This window comes from Phycomyces blakesleeanus, assembly GCF_001638985.1.
Source record: "Phycomyces blakesleeanus NRRL 1555(-) unplaced genomic scaffold PHYBLscaffold_19, whole genome shotgun sequence".
Taxonomy (NCBI): Eukaryota; Fungi; Mucoromycota; class Mucoromycetes; order Mucorales; family Phycomycetaceae; genus Phycomyces; species Phycomyces blakesleeanus.
In genome coordinates, this window is record NW_017265152.1 from 770,830 (window position 1) to 788,371 (window position 17,542).

Consider the following 17,542-nt stretch of genomic DNA (forward strand, 5'->3'; position numbering starts at 1 on the left):
ATTTATTTATATATATCTTTATTACAATTCTCGTGTTGAATTGATTTAAATCTATATTTATAATTGTATCTTTATAAATATCTATATATATATATATGTGTGTGTATGCATTTTATTTATTTATTTGTTTAATTGACAGACTTTGGAGTCGTCTATGTAGATTTAATTACTGGTGATAGATTGAAACAAATAGCCTATAGCTGCTTTACATGTGGTATAGACAGATTAAAGAAAGAGAGAGAGTAATAAAGAGATATAACTGAGTCGAATTGATCCAAAACCAAACAATATCAAACAAGATCAGAACTTTTTGCTTGCTTCCTTCTTTTTTCTTGTTTCGTTTGGTGTATTAGTCGTTCAACTTCCAACCAAAAGTAAATCCTCCGTTAGCGTATACCACGGATTTTACTTCTTTTTAGTTGTCCGCTGCCAGTAATGTGTCGTTTGCCAAGCTTCAGAACCAGGGATGTGAGTTTATTTTAAGGTCGTACTCCCCGACTCATCCCACTTACATTATTGTCACCACCGCCGTTCGTCCCTCCAATATTCTCGACTATCTGAGTAGATTGATCCCCGTCGTCCTGAATGATGGTCTTGTGCCTCGAATTGTCCTGATTTGCAAGTTCCGGATGTTCATTAGCCTGTCAATAATAATAACAATAACAGCAACAGTAACCATAGTAGCAGTAACGATGGCAACAGTAACGATGGCAACACCATTATCACCAGCAACATTGATTAAGAAACCAATCAATGGGTAAATACAGATAGGCAGATAGATAAATAAAAAGCAATGTAAATATTAGATGTAATACATGGCCATTCAATTATATTAAGTGGTGTCATGTATCTCGATCTTACATAGTCCTGGGCGTACTGAACCTGATCGTCAATAGCAGATGTGTCTATATAGACTATCTGTCCAGCTACTTTTACAGCACAGAGTGCCACCAAGATTGTACAAAATATACAACAGAGAATATGCATTCCAATTGTAATACGATGCAAGTAAAGAACAGATAATTAGAGACAAAAAAGAAACAGAGACTGAAACAAGCAGAGAGAGAGAGAAAGAAGTAAAAAATATGATCAGGTTCTTATAATGATTGTGTGATATCCCAAAACCACCTGGGCTTCTACAAGTATGCTCCAATATCCCAATTGCTCCATCCTTTTATTTTGAAAAGGTTGAGGAGGACAATGAAGAGGAAGAGGAGTAGGAGTAAGAAGAAGGAGACATAGAAAAGGGAGGGGACTTAATAACCGATATTCCCCTATATGACCTTTATGTATACTACGAGTAAGTAAGTAAGTGTATATGTGTGTGTTTATGTGTTTGTAGTTGACTTCTTGGTTACCATTTTTTTTATTTTTTTATTTTTTTTAAAAAAAAAGACCCCTTTCTGAGTAGGATTTTTCTTTCTCTTTTTTTTTATTTATTTTTCTGCTGTTATTTAAGAAATGACCTCATTAACAAGATAATACTTCCATTGCTTAACACCTGGACCCTTACTCCATTAGGCCATCACACATAGTTTAAACCTCAGAATTTATAAGATCTTTTTTTTTTAATAGGATTTTAAGGCGATCCATTGACTTGTCAGCAAGTGCCATGAATGGTCTATTTTACTATAAATTACCTATATTGGTGATAGAGCTAATTACAGCCTACAATAAACCGAATACAATTATACAGGCCTTTAATTTTTTTTCTCTTTTCCTTTTTCTTTATTTGAATTGTTATATTTTATCCCTAGTAGGTTTTTCTATATATATATATTTCTTTTGGCTACCAGGTTAAAAATTTAGGTGGATATTAATAAAATACTGTGTGTAAAAATAAAATATAAAAATATAGAATATTCCCGTGCTGGTTGACTAGGAAGAGTCGACCCTTCTTTTTTTACACAATATAGTGTGTGTGTGTGTGTGTGTATGAGTATATATATATATATTTCAATAGCCTAGAACGATGTGAGATTTGCAGTGTAAGACAGAGTACAAACGAAAGCCAAGCAAAATAGGATCCACAAACGTGCCGAGTCTTGGGAAATTTTGTGCGTCAATGTACACACAAGTTGGTTTGTGTGTGTGTGTGGGTTAGTGTAAGTATTATATTAATATATATACGCAAAAGTCAGTTTTTGACCTTTTGACTGACAAAGTATTTGAAAGAAAAAGAAGGACCTTTTGTGTATGTGTGTATGTGTTTTGTTATCACTTATTAATAATGCTTAAATTCAAAGGGTTTAATATATGTATATATACATTTACAGCAAGCAAAAAAAAAGGATTAAAGATACAATAATAATCATATAGTAAAATAAAGAGGGACTGGGGTTTGGCACCAAGTGAAAAAAGAAAAAAGAAAAAATCATCACAATAATACGGGTACACAAAATATTATTTTATATTTTTCTTAGATAATAATAATAGTAATAAAAAAAAAGCTTTTATTATTATTTTTATTATTACTATTGTATTAAGATCCCTGCTTCATTATGGATAATCTGACAAATCACGCGAGACCATCTACTGATGCAATCATTACTGTGAGATGCATAAAGTCATTCGAGTACAGGACATGCAAGAATGCAGTACTGAAACACATTGATCTCGAGAATACTACAGTTGGCGAACTAAAAGCTCATATCCTCGAAAGTAAGCATTAATATCAGAGTCTCGCACGTGTAGAATAAAAATACGTCCCACCAGCTAAACTACTCACTTGTTTACTTACTCACCCGCTTAAAACTAGCCATTCGCACCACGTCTGGGTGGAAGCCCTATCTGAGCGTAGAATTTGGTAAGCTGTTACAAATTAGATCGCTCTGTAGCCCTGTTTCTTTGTTGCTTTGTTGCTTTGTTGCTTTGTTGCTTTTTCTTTATTATTATTGTGATCATTCTTGTGTACGGATCAAAAAACAAAAAAGGAAAGGGCAAGAGCTTTGATTCACCCACAATACTTTATCAATTGAACTAAATATCAAAGGCTTAAAGATACATTAAAGCTTTACACTGTTGCCCATGGACACAAGGTAAGAATTGGATACGTTGTTCACTTTAATTACGTTTTTTGGTACTTGTTCCTACTTAAAATCCAAAGGATTAAGGATAAATGTAATACATATAAATAAAATAAAATAAAAATCCCGGATTTCTATTATGTTGCGTACTTTACCATTGTTATTATAATATGCGCACTTACACTTACACTTATACTTATATATTGATCTATTTTAGACCCAAAATCTGATTATTAACATGGAAGACGACAAGAGTCTGATTCTCTCGGATGATTCGGCCACTTTGGCCTGGCTAGGAATTGGTAAGCAAGGCACAATTGCTGTGTGAATGTAAATGTACTGAAAATAGATTTTGTGGGTGACTTATATCTATATCTTTTCTATATATATTGAAACAGAAAATGAAGCCGAACTTTCCTTCTTCAACAGGGAAGCATATGAGGCATTTAAAAAGAATCCCGATATGAAATGGTAGTCTTTGGGGATTTGAATTAGCCTCGAGAAATAGCTTGGTTCTGTTTTAGTAAAAGAGAAAAGCAAAAAAAAAGAAAAAGAAAAAGACGCTTGCTGTGGTTGGAGAAGGTGCACGTTGTATTCAAAAATAAATAAGTAAAAATAAATAAATAAATCAATAAAAATAGTTGTTCAAAAATATATATATATAACATTTGCTGAAGCCAACAGAAGATCTTCCAGGGTTTGTGCACCAAAGGAGAGTATAAATATAACAAATATTGGTCCAAAAGAAGCAAATGGGAGGATTGTCGGTAGTTTGTTCAAATGGAACACAAGAAGATCTACGTGGTTTGTTGGCGGCCGATGGGAAGGCTCGTGTCGCAATACCTATCTTCACTTGATAGCCTTGGATTCATATAGACTCCGTTGTCAGTGCCGACAATTGTGGGCTCTCAACCAGAATCTCTTATTTTTCAAATTATACTAATAATAATATATAGCCTATCTACCTACCTATTGATTTTCGTATTCATTTTCGCATTAATATATACAGAAAACAAACCAAAAAAAAAACCTATTTTATTTCTTCTCCCTCCTTCTCCAAGAAGTTCTTTTTTTTTGAGGTTCAATCTCCTTGAACGCCATCGACAATAGACTTTAAGTTTTTGTTTTATCTTGTTGACGGTCTAATGGCCTCTTGGTTAGGAGTAAAGACCACCTAAATATGGGAAGAAGGAATGCAATGGTAATCAAGACGTTTGCCAGTGCAGGCCATAACGTGGTAGCCGCTACAAGATATATAAAAATACAATACATATATAAAATATAAAATATAAAATATAAAGCACAAATAAAAAAAAATAAAAAAAAATTATTATTATTATCAAACACCCGCCCTTCAAATGTTCAGCTTGTACGACTACAAGACTTATTCGATGGGATGTGTAACTAACCGAGGTTAGGGTCGCAGAGGGAATGGTATAAAGCGCCTGCTTTTTTTTCTGTCACATAGACTACTTCACCTCTTCTTTCCTTCTTTCCTTCCTTCTTTCCTTCCTTCCTTCTCTCTCTCTCTTTCCTTTCTGTCTACCTCCCTCATTCCTTGTCTTTGTAACGTAAAATCAATAATGCGTAGTTTTTTGAGCCTCGCTGTGCTCTGTCTCGCCGCTCTCTCGGTAACAGAAGCCGCCGTACCCAAGTCCAATATTGTCTACACTGTTTCTTGCAAGAAGACCTACATTGTTGAGCCCAATGATACTGTATGTAATCTATAGAGCACTATTTTATAGAACAATTTTATATTTATCTCTATACACACACCATTTTAGTGCTCTATCGTTGCCAAAGCCTTCAAGCTTAACACTAGCGATATCAAGAAGTGGAACCCTGCAGGTAATTGAAAATTCCAAAGAAAAAAAAATGTCAATTACTATAATGTTTCTTGCTTTCTCATGTGCTTGTACTAATCAATTTCTCTCTTTTCTTTTTTTTTATATTAAAAATTGATAGTCAACAGCAAGTGTACAAACTTGTACATTGGTCAAGCCTTGTGTTTGAGGTAAATTGAATTCTTCTTTGTGTTAAAATAAAAACCTTTTTTTTTCTTTTTTTACTTATCAATCTCTTCATTTTTTTTTGTTTTTTTTAGTGCTCCCGTTACTTCTTCTAGCGTCATTAAGACCACCACCAAGAAGTCTACCACCACCAAAAAGTCTACCACCACCAAGAAGTCTACCACCACCAAGAAGTCTACCACCACCAAGAAGTCTACCACCACTAAGAAGACTACCACCACCAAGAAGAACACCAAGTCCACCACCAGCACCAAGAAGACTACTACCAAGTCTACTACCAAGAAGACCACAACCACCAAGAAGCCCACCACAACCACCACCATCGTCACAAAGCCCACTCAGATTGACCAGTGCACTACCAATGATGACTGTCCCGGTGTCTAGTAAGTTTTTCTTTAAAGAATTATACAGCATAACGTAACTTGTCTTGACCAACAACTAAAACTTTTATATTTTTTTATTATTATTATTATTATTATTATTATTAGCTGCTGCAACTTGTTTACAAAGACCTGTGTTATTGATACTCTCAACAACATTTGCGACATTGTCCCCAACCCTTCGAACACCAAGTCCACTTCTATTCCCACTGCTGTGCCCACCAACCCCAGTACTGGTGTCACTGGTCCTTCTGGCTTGACTCTCGATATTGAGAATGCCAGCAACTTCTGTCTCTTCTTGCCCAAGTCTCCTGGAAACATGGACAACAACGGCGGAAAGATCGATACCGATGCCATTGCCGGGTCCGAGAAGGATGCTGCTGTCTTCTGTTCTAAGCCCAACGTCAATGCTCCTGGTGCTCGCATCTTCCCTTCCGGTTTCATCAAGACTGCAAACTACCAGACCAACTCTTCTGCCGGCTTTGTCCAGGTCACTGGTTCCATTAACCGTGATGCCTACAGCCTTTCCAGCCAGGATGGTGGAGGACAGTACGACAACCACGGTGCCGGCTCCCCTCCCAACTCTATCTGCAGTGGTTACCCTTACTATGTAAACTTGATTGAGCCCGACATCAACCACTACTGCATCAGATGTTGCCAGGCATACAGCGACTGTAATGCCGGCAGAAGTGCCTATGGCTGCAAGCGTGTTGTCCCCGAGCTTTAAAATAATAACAATCATAACAACAACGATAATAATAATAATAATAATCACTGGACTGTAAAAAGGTCCAGTGCTGTACTATTCTTCCTTAAACTTATAGAGCCTCTTCTTTTCTTGATTTCTTTTTGTTTTTTGTTTTTGTTTTGCACTGTTTGCTAAATGAATATTACACACAGAGTTTAAATACAAAATAACTTTACCTATTTAACTATCTACTTATTCTTTGTTGTGTGAATCCTACAAAATCAAAGGACCACCAAGAAAAACAGATAGACAAAAGTGCTAATGGTATTATACTATATTACATTACCCATTTCACAATTGGTAATCTATTGATCGATAAACCCGATCAATAAAAAAAATTATCACACATATTTGTGGAGAATATGTTTAAGGAAATGTTACTAACAATAGCTTTTCTTTTTTTTTTATGTGTGGGTAGTCGGTTAGTATTCGTCAAAGATTCTCTTGTTTTTATTGCCTTTTTCTATTATAAATATGTATGTATGTATCTATCTATTTATCTATCTATACAATGTTTAGTTTTTACCATTTGGGTTCTTAATTTTGTTAAATTCCGGCAAGATATATACAGTTTAAGAAAATGAACCATTAATTATATCATTTCTTTATTCAAAAAAAGAAATTAGTTTCAGATTTCGCATCCTGAGAAACAGATTAGTTCTAATTGTACCTGTACCTGTACTTGCCCTTTTACTTGTACACTATATCTTACAAAACACATCTCCCCAAACTAGTAAGAAGGACAAGCCCGCGTTATTTCGGAGACCCACGCCAATTCACAGACTCAGGCTTTAATCTAGACTGATCAAATATAATGAGAATGATAATACTAATAATAATAATAATAATAATAATAATAATAATAATAATAATAATAATAATAATAGATCGAATTAAGGGCGTGTAAGATCTTGATTTTTCTTTCTTTTGAAACTACCAAAAAGAAGAAGTAAGAAGATCACACCAAAGATCTACTGGTAAAGGATCTACTGTTGACCTCCATAAACCTTATCTCATTAGTCGCCTTAAACAAGAAAGAAAGAAAGAAAGAAAATTCAAACCGACTTGGCGGAAACAGCAAGAGCAAGACTAATGGGGACATCAATGACAATATACACATTAATGGTTTACGAATATATCTATTGGCATTTTATTATTATTATTATTGGAACATGTCAAATGAAGAACCCTGGAGCGTATTGAGAGTTGAACAGGTTGATAAAGAACCTGGTCTAAAGTAAAACAGTCAGTCTAGAATGTACCCGGAAGAACAGAAGAGTCTAGGGATTCAAAACCTAAAACCTAAAACCCAATATATATAAATATATTGTACAAAGAAATTGAACATCTTGACCGACAAAGGTAGTTTATCAAGTTAGTTTTGTTTTTTTTTTCTTGTGCTTTGGCCTAGTCTGTATTTTCTTTTGTGGTGTAACAAAAAAGAAAATATTTTCTGTCACATAATAGTTCTTCCCCCCCCCCCCCCCCTTTTTTTTTAAAAAAAAAATACTTCTTCTAATAAAGAGATAAAGAAATGAAAAGGTCGCGTATGTTACTCTCTATATATATATACATATGTACCTACATTGTTCTTGCAAGTGTAGAATATTGCTGTGAAAAAAAAAGAAGCCTTATACTAGGGCATGTTAATGTTTGTTAGTTAGATATCTAATTGATAGAAATATACTATGAAACAAAAGAAAGTGGTGTAAGAGTGTGTACTCGTCGGTGAATTGACATATCTCAATGTAACCCAATGGTAATATCAAATATAATACCATTTTTGGATTCTGTAGCTTTCAATTATATATTTTCTTTAGTCCAAGTCCAGGCAAACTTATCTGCTTCTTTATCAAACGAGTAATTGTTTATTAAAATGTGATTTTAAAACGTATAGCTTATATACACACATAGTAAGTACTTGTAGATGTGTAAACGACTGTTTTTTTTTTAAAAAAAACCAAAATGCTACTTTTAGTTAGGTGATGAACTCTAGTATTTTCATTTTCTCGGTTTTGAGATTCTATACTTGTATAGACATTGAAAATGGATATATGGAATTACGATTTCTTTCTTTAACTGTAAGTATTGATAGATCCTATATATGTTACTAGTGCTGTTAATTTTATCCATATGTAAGCAGCCGACCATCTTCAATAAATTCCAGTGACTATAATAATAATGGTTTCTGAAGTAGTTAACATGAATAATATATATCCATCTATCTATCAATATTTTTTTTTTAAAAAAAAAGATACAATCTAAATTACCTCACTAATTTTTTTTTGAATTGTTCAGAAACAAATGTGATGACATCATATCTACTTTTTTTTATAGATCTTTATTAAGAAAGTAAGTTGGTTTCGTCTTTGTTGCCTGAGAAACAGACAGCTACCTAATGTCGGAATTCACTGGGCCCGATGGAACTCGCAAAGTGGTCCATGAAGTACCGGAGAGTGTGATCATTGTTAATGAATCAACTCCATTAATAAGCCAGCCGGGTCCCATTACAGCTGCCACTCAGGCACTCACAGACCACCACCACCTCCGCCGAGGAGAGCTAATCGGTTTAGCCCTCATGACTCTGTCTGCCGTGGGATTCTCGACAATGTCGTTATTTGTCAAGTTAGGAGGTGCCCGGTTCCCTTCTTTCCAGATCGTCTTTGCTCGATCTGTGATTCAGACATTTTTTGGTTTAATAGGCTGTGCAATTCTCAAAATGAATCCGTTGGGGAAGCCCGGTATTCGGGGTTGGCTTTTTATCCGCGGATTGGCCGGTACTTGCGGCCTGGCATGTCTGTTTTATAGTGTAACAAAACTTCCTCTTGCTGATGCCACAGGTAAAGTAATAATAATAATCAATATAATCAGCAGTAGTGTTATGCATAAGCATACAAGCGTACAAACAGCAATAATATTCTCTCTACTTTTTTTCTTTATATTGATCATGCGTGTATATATGTATATGTATACATTTACATTTACATTTACATTCGCACTTACACTTGCATTTGCATATAATCCATGTAGTTGTATTCTTCTTGGGACCTACATTTACAGCTATTTTGGCGTCTATTGCACTTGGTGAAAGTTTTACCTTCTTTGATGGAGTGTGTGCTTCGATGTGTATGTTTGGCGTAGTTCTTGTGTCAAAGCCTCCATTTCTGTTTGGACCACAAGAGGGTGCCTTGGTTGATGAGGCAAGCGATTTGGGTAGACTGTTTGCTATCTTTTGTGCTCTTTTGGGAGCCATAATGTCTGCCATTTCGTATGTAACTGTGCGAAAGATCGGCAAAGGCGCACATTTTATGGTGCACGTTGTGTACTTTGGAGCCATTGCGTCCATTCTCAGTCCTGTAGGCCTTTTGCTTCTTCAGGAATACACTCCTCTCGAAAGTCTTAAGGATTATGGTATAATGTTTGTAATTGGCCTATCAGCATTTGTTGGACAGTGTCTACTTAACCAAGGGTAAGTTGTAGGATATCTATAGATCAATATGGTTGACAGATTTGTCATGTAAATCAATCGACTGCGATTTTAATTTTTTTTTAATATAGCCTTCAACTTGCCCCTGCTGGTCCAGGTAAGGATCTCAACCTTGTTTGTTAATAAATTGGTGCTAATCGGATGTTTTTATAACCTTTGTTTTTTTAAATAATAATAATAATAATAATTGTGCAGCTACTCTCATGCGTATGAACGATGTTGCATTTGCCTTCTTGATCGATATTTTCATTTTCCACCAATTCCCAGATATTTTCAGCGTCTTGGGTGCGTCGATTATTGTTTTCATGACAACAGCTCTCGGTCTTCACAAGTGGTATATGCATACTACTGCGCACCGCCCTTCTGCATAAGCTATACTTTTTTAGACAAGGAATCTGAAAAGAGAGAGAGAGATAAAGAGAAAAAAAAATGAAATAGCCTGCCAACATCAATAATGATCTTCATGGTCTTTTCAATAGTCTGATTCCCAAGTGTATATTCCTGTTCCTGTTCCTTCTAATGTTATTATTTTTTTTGTTTTGTTTTTTTTTGTTCTCATACTCTACTATAATAAATCTATCTGCAATGCACCTTTCTATTCAACTAAGAACTCTTAATCATCATTAGATTCGATTCTATTACTAGGCATCAGCTTTTAGTACCTAATAAACTTTCACATTTATTTATTCTTAAAATTATTGAACATAAATCAAAACAAGATCTGTCCATGTCCTTATTGTGCACATAGTGCATCTTACTTGCCAACGTCTTGAATTACAAAATGAACATTTACTTATATATATATTGGTATACAAAATTATTATACTTGTTACACCATAAACATATAATAATATCCATTGCTTAAACGATTCGAACATAGCTTTGTAGAACCATCATGATATTAGTATCTTCAAGCATCTAAAAATAAGAACAAAGAATAACATCCCAAAAAAAAATTCCTCAGATCTTTACTTTAGTCGGTATATATATTTTCACTTGTCTTGATTCACTTTAGAATATCAGGGTTGAGAAAAAGGAAACGACAGACAGGCAGACAGGCAGACAAGCAGACAAGCTTAGTAAAATTGCTTTCAAACAATAATCTTTATGTTGGTACATATATATACATATATATCATATGTTTTAAATTTTTATCTCTAGGTTGTTTTTATAATTCTAACTTGGTTCCAAGTTTGCATATATAAAGTATGTTTAAATATGGGAAATAGCTCGATGATAATCTACATCTACATCTACATATTAATATAAAGTACTCAAACCACACATGATAGTAATGGATAATTAAGAGTATAAACATATATTAATATCTAAATTTCATTCTCTACAAGACAAGACAAAACAAGGGCTTCTCTCCCTGTTTGTGCGTCTTATTAGCAAATGTTTAATTAAGGAGTCATGATCCAAGACTTTATATTTTTTTTATCAATTACTGACTGTAAGACTACAATACAGTGATTTCAATTTTTCTCATCATTGGCTTTGATTTACGTATAGTACAGTTATCAATCACCAAATAATTCCCTTTTAGATATTCATTAAGATCCGTGATATCAAACAGAACATTCATGAATTTGACAAAGTGCACGGTTGTCATACCTTTTGATATTGATTATGAGCTATCTTGCGCACAAATCTCTTTATTATCATCAACACACTCTGTAGCTGGTTCTTCTATAATAAACCTACCCTATAGTATGTTTTTCTTGTCTTTTCTTACTTTTCTTTTTTCTTGGTTGTAGAAGCTTTGTTACTTTAAAGCTTATCTTTTTGGTCGTCACTTCTTTACCACTACATGAATGGTGCTATATGCATGTATAGCTACAATGATCATATGATATTGGGTCTTCGTTTTAGTTGTCTTTGATATGGAAGATGTTGGAGTATCTGCTCTGGCCAAGTTATTTCTAAAACAGAAATCTTACGGGGACGACGTTTCTATCAAACCGGACTAATTCATTGTGCCTACCTGTCCGGGGCCCGGTTTTTCTCTCTAATCCTACAGGACAAAATAGTGTGTCCTGAAAAAACACAATATATTCATTGTACGCATTAACTCACTACTTCGTCCCCACATTCCAGGAAGTACGGCCTGTTTTTGGACAGTTTAATAATGAAATATTGACTCGTACAAAAAAAAAAGGAAAAATCTGTATATTTGATTAATATGCGTTCACGTTCTAGCTTTATACTTGATAAGTAGCTAGTTATACAGAAAATTACAAGGAGTTGTTGTCATTAAAATTGTGGTAATCTTGTTGAAAGTTTTACTATTGATTAACCTTCTTACGCGTATCAAGTCTTTCTCTTTCTTTCCCATACTGTATCTATACTACAAGAGTTTGACTGCACCAACTGGTAAGTAATCTCTACCTACCATTTTACTTTTTTTTTCAAAACACAAAAGAAAACTTTGATACGAATATTTTGTATTCTGGCTTGAATTAATTATTATAATAAAGATAGATACTTAGGGACCAGATAAAGTTATTCCATGCCGCCAAAAAGGTTACAATTTGTGGTCCGGTAGAATCCAAGTGTCGTACGTCTAAGATTAGCGTTTGGACTTCTGGAAACTGCTTAATAAAATGTGACAAAATATTACAAAATATGATTTTCGCTTCTATTATCAGAATGGCTGCACTTGCACAAAAGAAGCTAATCAAGCGTATTGACAAGACGTTCGACGTATACTAAAAAATGTCAAATTAAACAGTATCAGCTATTAAGCATTTACAAGCTGTGAGACGGTCGCTAAGGTAATGTATATTATTTCAGCTGTTTGTGGAAGCTGCTGCTACCTTCTGATTAATTTTGTATTACTTACATTTCTTTTTATTGTCAATATAAATAACTTGAAGTAATAGAGGAAACGACGGGTGTAACCATGTTACATTCATACAATCAGAAAACATTATCAATAACTAGCTATAGTCTTCAGCAAGATGTAAGCAGCAGCTTTAGTATGGATAATTTAAGCAATGAAAATGCGGCTAAAAATGTAAGTATAACAGATGTATGTCTCAATGTTTGAGACGTCGATCGGAAAATTTACGATAAAGCTTATTACTTTAACTTTTAGATAGCATTCAGTAAAACGAAGTCAGCAAAATGATAATGCATCTGCAACAGTAAGTACTGCTCAAGCTATATACCTGCTCCAGGCTGTGATGGTGTGTTAAAACTAACACTCGTTATTATTCAGACACAAGCTGAATGATCAAATAAACAAAAAATCGTACATGGTGCAGCCACAGAATTTGAATTTAGTCTTGAAAGAAGAATTACTTAAACTTATGTAAGTTTACTGATGATATATTTACTTATTGCTAGCAGATGTATTAATAATGAATTAAATATTAAATATTCTCTTTATAGAGAATTAAACGATATCATGCTTTTTAAGCCTTCACAATTTAGCGGATATACTCGTGATTATTTTAGTGTTAAAATTCTGAATGAGTAACATAAGAGCATTTCGAGTACTCTGATTGTTGATACAGAAAAGGATGCTCGAGATATTGCCAACTCTCTCGATGATATAATTTATCTATGTATATGAACGACAAAGCGTTTTTGGTATAGTCACTAACAGACTCATTAATAAACAATAGAATCTGCAAAAAGGAGAAGATCAGGACACGCAATGCTGTTCAAAAACTGGTTGCTATATAGCACAGAAAAGTCTTAGCAGAGAAAAAAAAAGAGTAGTTTGAACTCTTTGAAGCCAGGAAACACTCTCTTTTCACCTTGATTGGTTTCAACTAAATGCTAAAGCATAATTGAATAAATATATGAAAGCAACTTACTGAATCTGAAATGCTTGCACAAAGAATAGCTAAAGCATGCAATAATATCCCTTTATCTAACCTTGTTAACGTTGCTCAACGCTCAAAAAATCACTCCAAGAAATGTTCTATTTGAGAGTGGAAGCACTGTACACCCGATACATAAATAATTGGATACATAACCTTGGAAGGGGTCAGAGAAGACCCATATCAGTAGCCATAGTTCCATTACCAGCCAAGCACTACACCCTACATTAAATGATTCAATTGAAAGTATCACGGTTTAGTTTCATAAGATTGATAAAGACGAGCTTTCTATAAAGCGTAATTCATAGAAGCTCGAAAGTGCATGGGGTGAGTCTGATATCTTCGTCATGTTCCTAATATGTAAGTTACTATTAGTATTTATTGAAGTAGACCCGAAGAAAAGAAATGGCCTTTGTCGAGTCTTACATCTAGAATCAGCATATATTTGATTTTTCATTGTTACTTCTAGTAAAAGAACGTAAAAGAATATTTTTAATATTATATGAAGCGAATTGAACTTGTCAGAACCAGTGCTTATTTGTTAGAAAAAAAGCTAGATGCCTTCCAGAATTATTCTCATATCTTTAAAAAAATCAATCGGACGACTGAAATGACACGCTCGCTGTACACGTAAATAACTTCAAATAACGTTGACTTGTTTATTAATGAGTAATATAAATAGGGGTTTAGCATAACATGGTGTTGGGGCAGATTATCCATTATTGGGCATCCAACCAACAAACTCCATTCAGTCCATCCAATGGCTCGATGTATGGTTTCCTAAGGATGCGCTATACATACTATAATGCAAACAAAATAAAGAGGTGTGATCATAATTAAATGTATAAATGTATAAATTTCCTATTTTTCTATTGGCTGTTCCATTTGCAAATGAATGTCCCAATTTCAAGAGTGCTTTAATTTTTTTTGTGGGCCAACCTATTTTCTTCAGCTGTATCTATGAACATTTATCCAAACCGCCTTCGTTCATTTCGTGTTAATTCAAAATGGCCTCGCTCAAGCAAGGAGCGTCCTCCTATTGAAGACGTAATATAACGAGTCTAATACTTTTAACGCTTACTATTCAATATTTAATATATATATAATAGTATCTCCAAAATAAATAAATAAATAAATAAATATAAATATAAATCCCATTCCTTTTAGTTTGCATCCGCAGGTTTTTATTACCCTCAAAAACCAAAAACAGTAGATTCAGTACGCTGCTTTCTTTGCAAGATTGATCTGAATCAATGGGATCAAAATTCATCTCCAATGGAGCGACACGCACATGTGTCGCCTTTGTGCTCATGGGTACTGCTTGGATTTCCTCAGAGTACGAAATTGCTTCAGGTCAATCCAAGAGATATAAATAGCTGGCCAAAGAGTGAGACGATGAAAAAGGCGCGTCTGAGGACATTTGTGAAAGATAATTACTGGCCACCACCATCAGCCCGAACATCTGATCTGAGTCATCGACGACGACAATTACCTACACCTTCTAAAGTAAGCTGACACACAAAAACCATATTACTATTCCTCTTCATTGTAATGATCGTCGTGGCTGTCATGATCTTCTTCTTCTTCTTCTTCCGCTCTTTTGAGTCTTTGTTTTTTTAATGAATAAGAAAAAAAATGTATTTTCTTGGGTAAAATAATATTAGTTGGCAGCCGCAGGCTTCTGTTATATCCCAAATTCTGAAAGGGACACAAAGGTAGTGTGTGTGTATTGTCGATGTACAATTACGGACAAGGATATGTCTACTGATCTGGCGTAGGTGTTGTAAGAACAGATATATATATATATATATATGTATATATATATGTATATGTATATAGTAAAAGAGAGAAAAAAGGAGCAAGAAAACTTACTGGTATTATCGGAATATTAGAGAAAAGCACAGAGAACTAAAGCCAGATTGCCCTTTCTTTCAAACATACACTGCGCACACAGAACAGGAAGAAGATAAGAATAAAGATGACGATGGTGGTGATGGTGATGAAGGGGACAGCCGGGACAGTTGGACTTCTGCCGTGAGTGAATTGGATAAAGTAAGTGTACCTAAAAGAAGAATGGGAAAGAAAACAAACGATAGGAATTATTCCAAATAAAGACATTGAAGAAAAAGAGAGCAAAAAAAAAAGGGCGTGTTTATTACTATTATCGTAATTATTATTATTATTATTATTGTTTATTTTTATTGTATTTTTTTTGTGTGGGGTTAATTTAGAATGCTGCAGATAAAGACAAAGGCACCATGAGACGAGTGACTCGTCAGACCATACAAACGCCCACATCTGATACCCACAAACTTCGACCAAGTTTGGAGAAAAAGAGGGCATCGCCGTCTAGAGAAGATGTACCCGGGCTAGCAGGAAAAAGAAAGAGGATCACAGAAGAGAGGACACCAGAAAAAGATAAGAAGATCAAATTTGACTTGAAAGAGACCACCAAGGACGCCAAGGTTGCCAATGTCGCCAAGGTCACCAAGGTCACCAAGGTCACCGAGACCAGCCAGTCTCCCAGAGATAATTTCAAGGAAGACAGTGTATGGAATATTTCAAAGGCATTCGAAAACAAGGATGGTCTTGGAAGGAGACAGCTTCCGGTACCAAAGACTATACTGACATATTCCAAACGACAACGAAAGAAATTGGCGCCAATTCTGCCAGATGAATTGACCGACCCAATTGCGGAAAGGCTTGCTGAGTCTAATACAAAGATCATCAAAACAAACGGACTTTTGACAAATACCTGTGTCGAGACAGGGACTACTACTGGATTGGATGTGTCAGAAAATTCTCCTGGCCTAGATACACTCCCTAGAGAGGAGGAACCCTCGGTGTCAAAAGTATGCTATAGTAATAAACATAACAGAATAACTATTATAATATATACATAAAGTCTGTGATATTAAATGACTAACGAATCTCACTATTAATAAACCAACATAGACACAACCGAGGATTCCTTTACAGGACAAGGGAAAAGGAAAAGAGCTCCCCTTGATGGCAGTTGGAAGAAAAACTTTGAGTTTATCAAAGAAAAGGTCCAAGATAGTCGATTTACCTACTACGACGGTAGATAGTCATTCAAGACAAACCGGCGAATCTGAAGAGCAGACAATTCAGAATAAGAAGAGCCTGATTGCTACTGAGGAAGATGAGGAGGGTTCTGGAGGTAATAGTGGTGGTGAGGTGGCCCAGAGAACTAGAGAAACCACACCTCCTGTATCATCGGGGTATGTGGGATTTCAACGAAATTTTACTACTTCTACACCAATTCGACATGGAATGATCTTGCCTGACCTGGAAGATGACGATAATTGGCTTGCATCACCTATCCGACCTCAGGGAAGTTCGGGTGCCTTTCGGTCTCCTGGGTTTGGACTTTTTCAATGTACACCCCACACTGACGTAGAGAGAGTGAGAGTTAATGATGAGAGTCGATTAAGGTCACGGAGGCCCAATTTTCCCATGTCTCCAGTGTATAATCACAGGACTGTACCATCAGAAGATAATATTAGATCAGACACCAGGCACTCGCTTACACAGGAGCAGCTGAAGATGACGGTAGAGGACTATTTGAGATCACTGATGGAGGATAAAATAGCTGCAGTAAAAAGACGTGGAGATGAGCAAATTAATGAAATAGAAAAACAGGTAGATCAAGTGCTGTCAGTGCTTGAATTACAAGATAGTAGATGATGTATTTCTATATACTTTTTTTTTTTAAAAAAAAAGCAAGTAGTTGAATTAATAGACAAGTGAATTGATTCACGTACCACGACAGTAACGTCAATTGTTGCTCTTTATTGTTATTTATTATTATTTTGTGCCTTTAGGTTTGTTAGCTAGACTACATTTTGGGGTTCCACATTCTGACAATTGTTATTTGTGATTGTAAAAATAGAATTATTTCCAATCACAAATAACATTTCTATGTAATCTTATACATATATGTGTATTTTTCTTATATGTGGACGATCATCTCTAAACAGCAAGAATAAAATAAAGGAGTTCAAAGCAAAAAAGCAG

General features: G+C 34.9%; 4 protein-coding genes across 4 annotated transcripts; all 4 read left to right on the forward strand.

Annotated features, from left to right (window-relative positions):
* Positions 1-2,501: 2,501 nt before the first annotated feature.
* PHYBLDRAFT_115499 (hypothetical protein) lies at positions 2,502-3,501 on the forward strand (the record flags this gene model as incomplete). Its single annotated transcript, XM_018428467.1, has 5 exons — positions 2,502-2,661; positions 2,759-2,806; positions 3,001-3,038; positions 3,244-3,328; positions 3,425-3,501. 5 exons carry the CDS (start codon positions 2,502-2,504, stop codon positions 3,499-3,501), a joined length of 408 nt encoding a protein of 135 aa, XP_018288341.1.
* A 3,157-nt stretch (positions 3,502-6,658) lies between these two features.
* On the forward strand, positions 6,659-8,298 carry PHYBLDRAFT_171686 (hypothetical protein; the record flags this gene model as incomplete). The annotated part of the gene is made up of 7 exons (XM_018436645.1): positions 6,659-6,664; positions 6,704-6,729; positions 6,811-6,917; positions 7,072-7,087; positions 7,263-7,421; positions 8,082-8,097; positions 8,167-8,298. The coding sequence occupies 7 exons, from the start codon at positions 6,659-6,661 to the stop codon at positions 8,296-8,298; spliced, it is 462 nt and encodes a 153-aa protein (XP_018288342.1).
* A 605-nt stretch (positions 8,299-8,903) lies between these two features.
* On the forward strand, positions 8,904-10,260 carry PHYBLDRAFT_135383 (hypothetical protein; the record flags this gene model as incomplete). The annotated part of the gene is made up of 4 exons (XM_018429715.1): positions 8,904-9,024; positions 9,215-9,653; positions 9,743-9,768; positions 9,867-10,260. 4 exons carry the CDS (start codon positions 8,904-8,906, stop codon positions 10,040-10,042), a joined length of 762 nt encoding a protein of 253 aa, XP_018288343.1. The 3' UTR covers positions 10,043-10,260.
* A 4,204-nt stretch (positions 10,261-14,464) lies between these two features.
* On the forward strand, positions 14,465-17,212 carry PHYBLDRAFT_171688 (hypothetical protein; the record flags this gene model as incomplete). The annotated part of the gene is made up of 6 exons (XM_018436646.1): positions 14,465-14,551; positions 14,672-15,010; positions 15,169-15,278; positions 15,397-15,556; positions 15,736-16,356; positions 16,460-17,212. The coding sequence occupies 6 exons, from the start codon at positions 14,465-14,467 to the stop codon at positions 17,210-17,212; spliced, it is 2,070 nt and encodes a 689-aa protein (XP_018288344.1).
* Between the last annotated feature and the right edge of the window lie 330 nt (positions 17,213-17,542).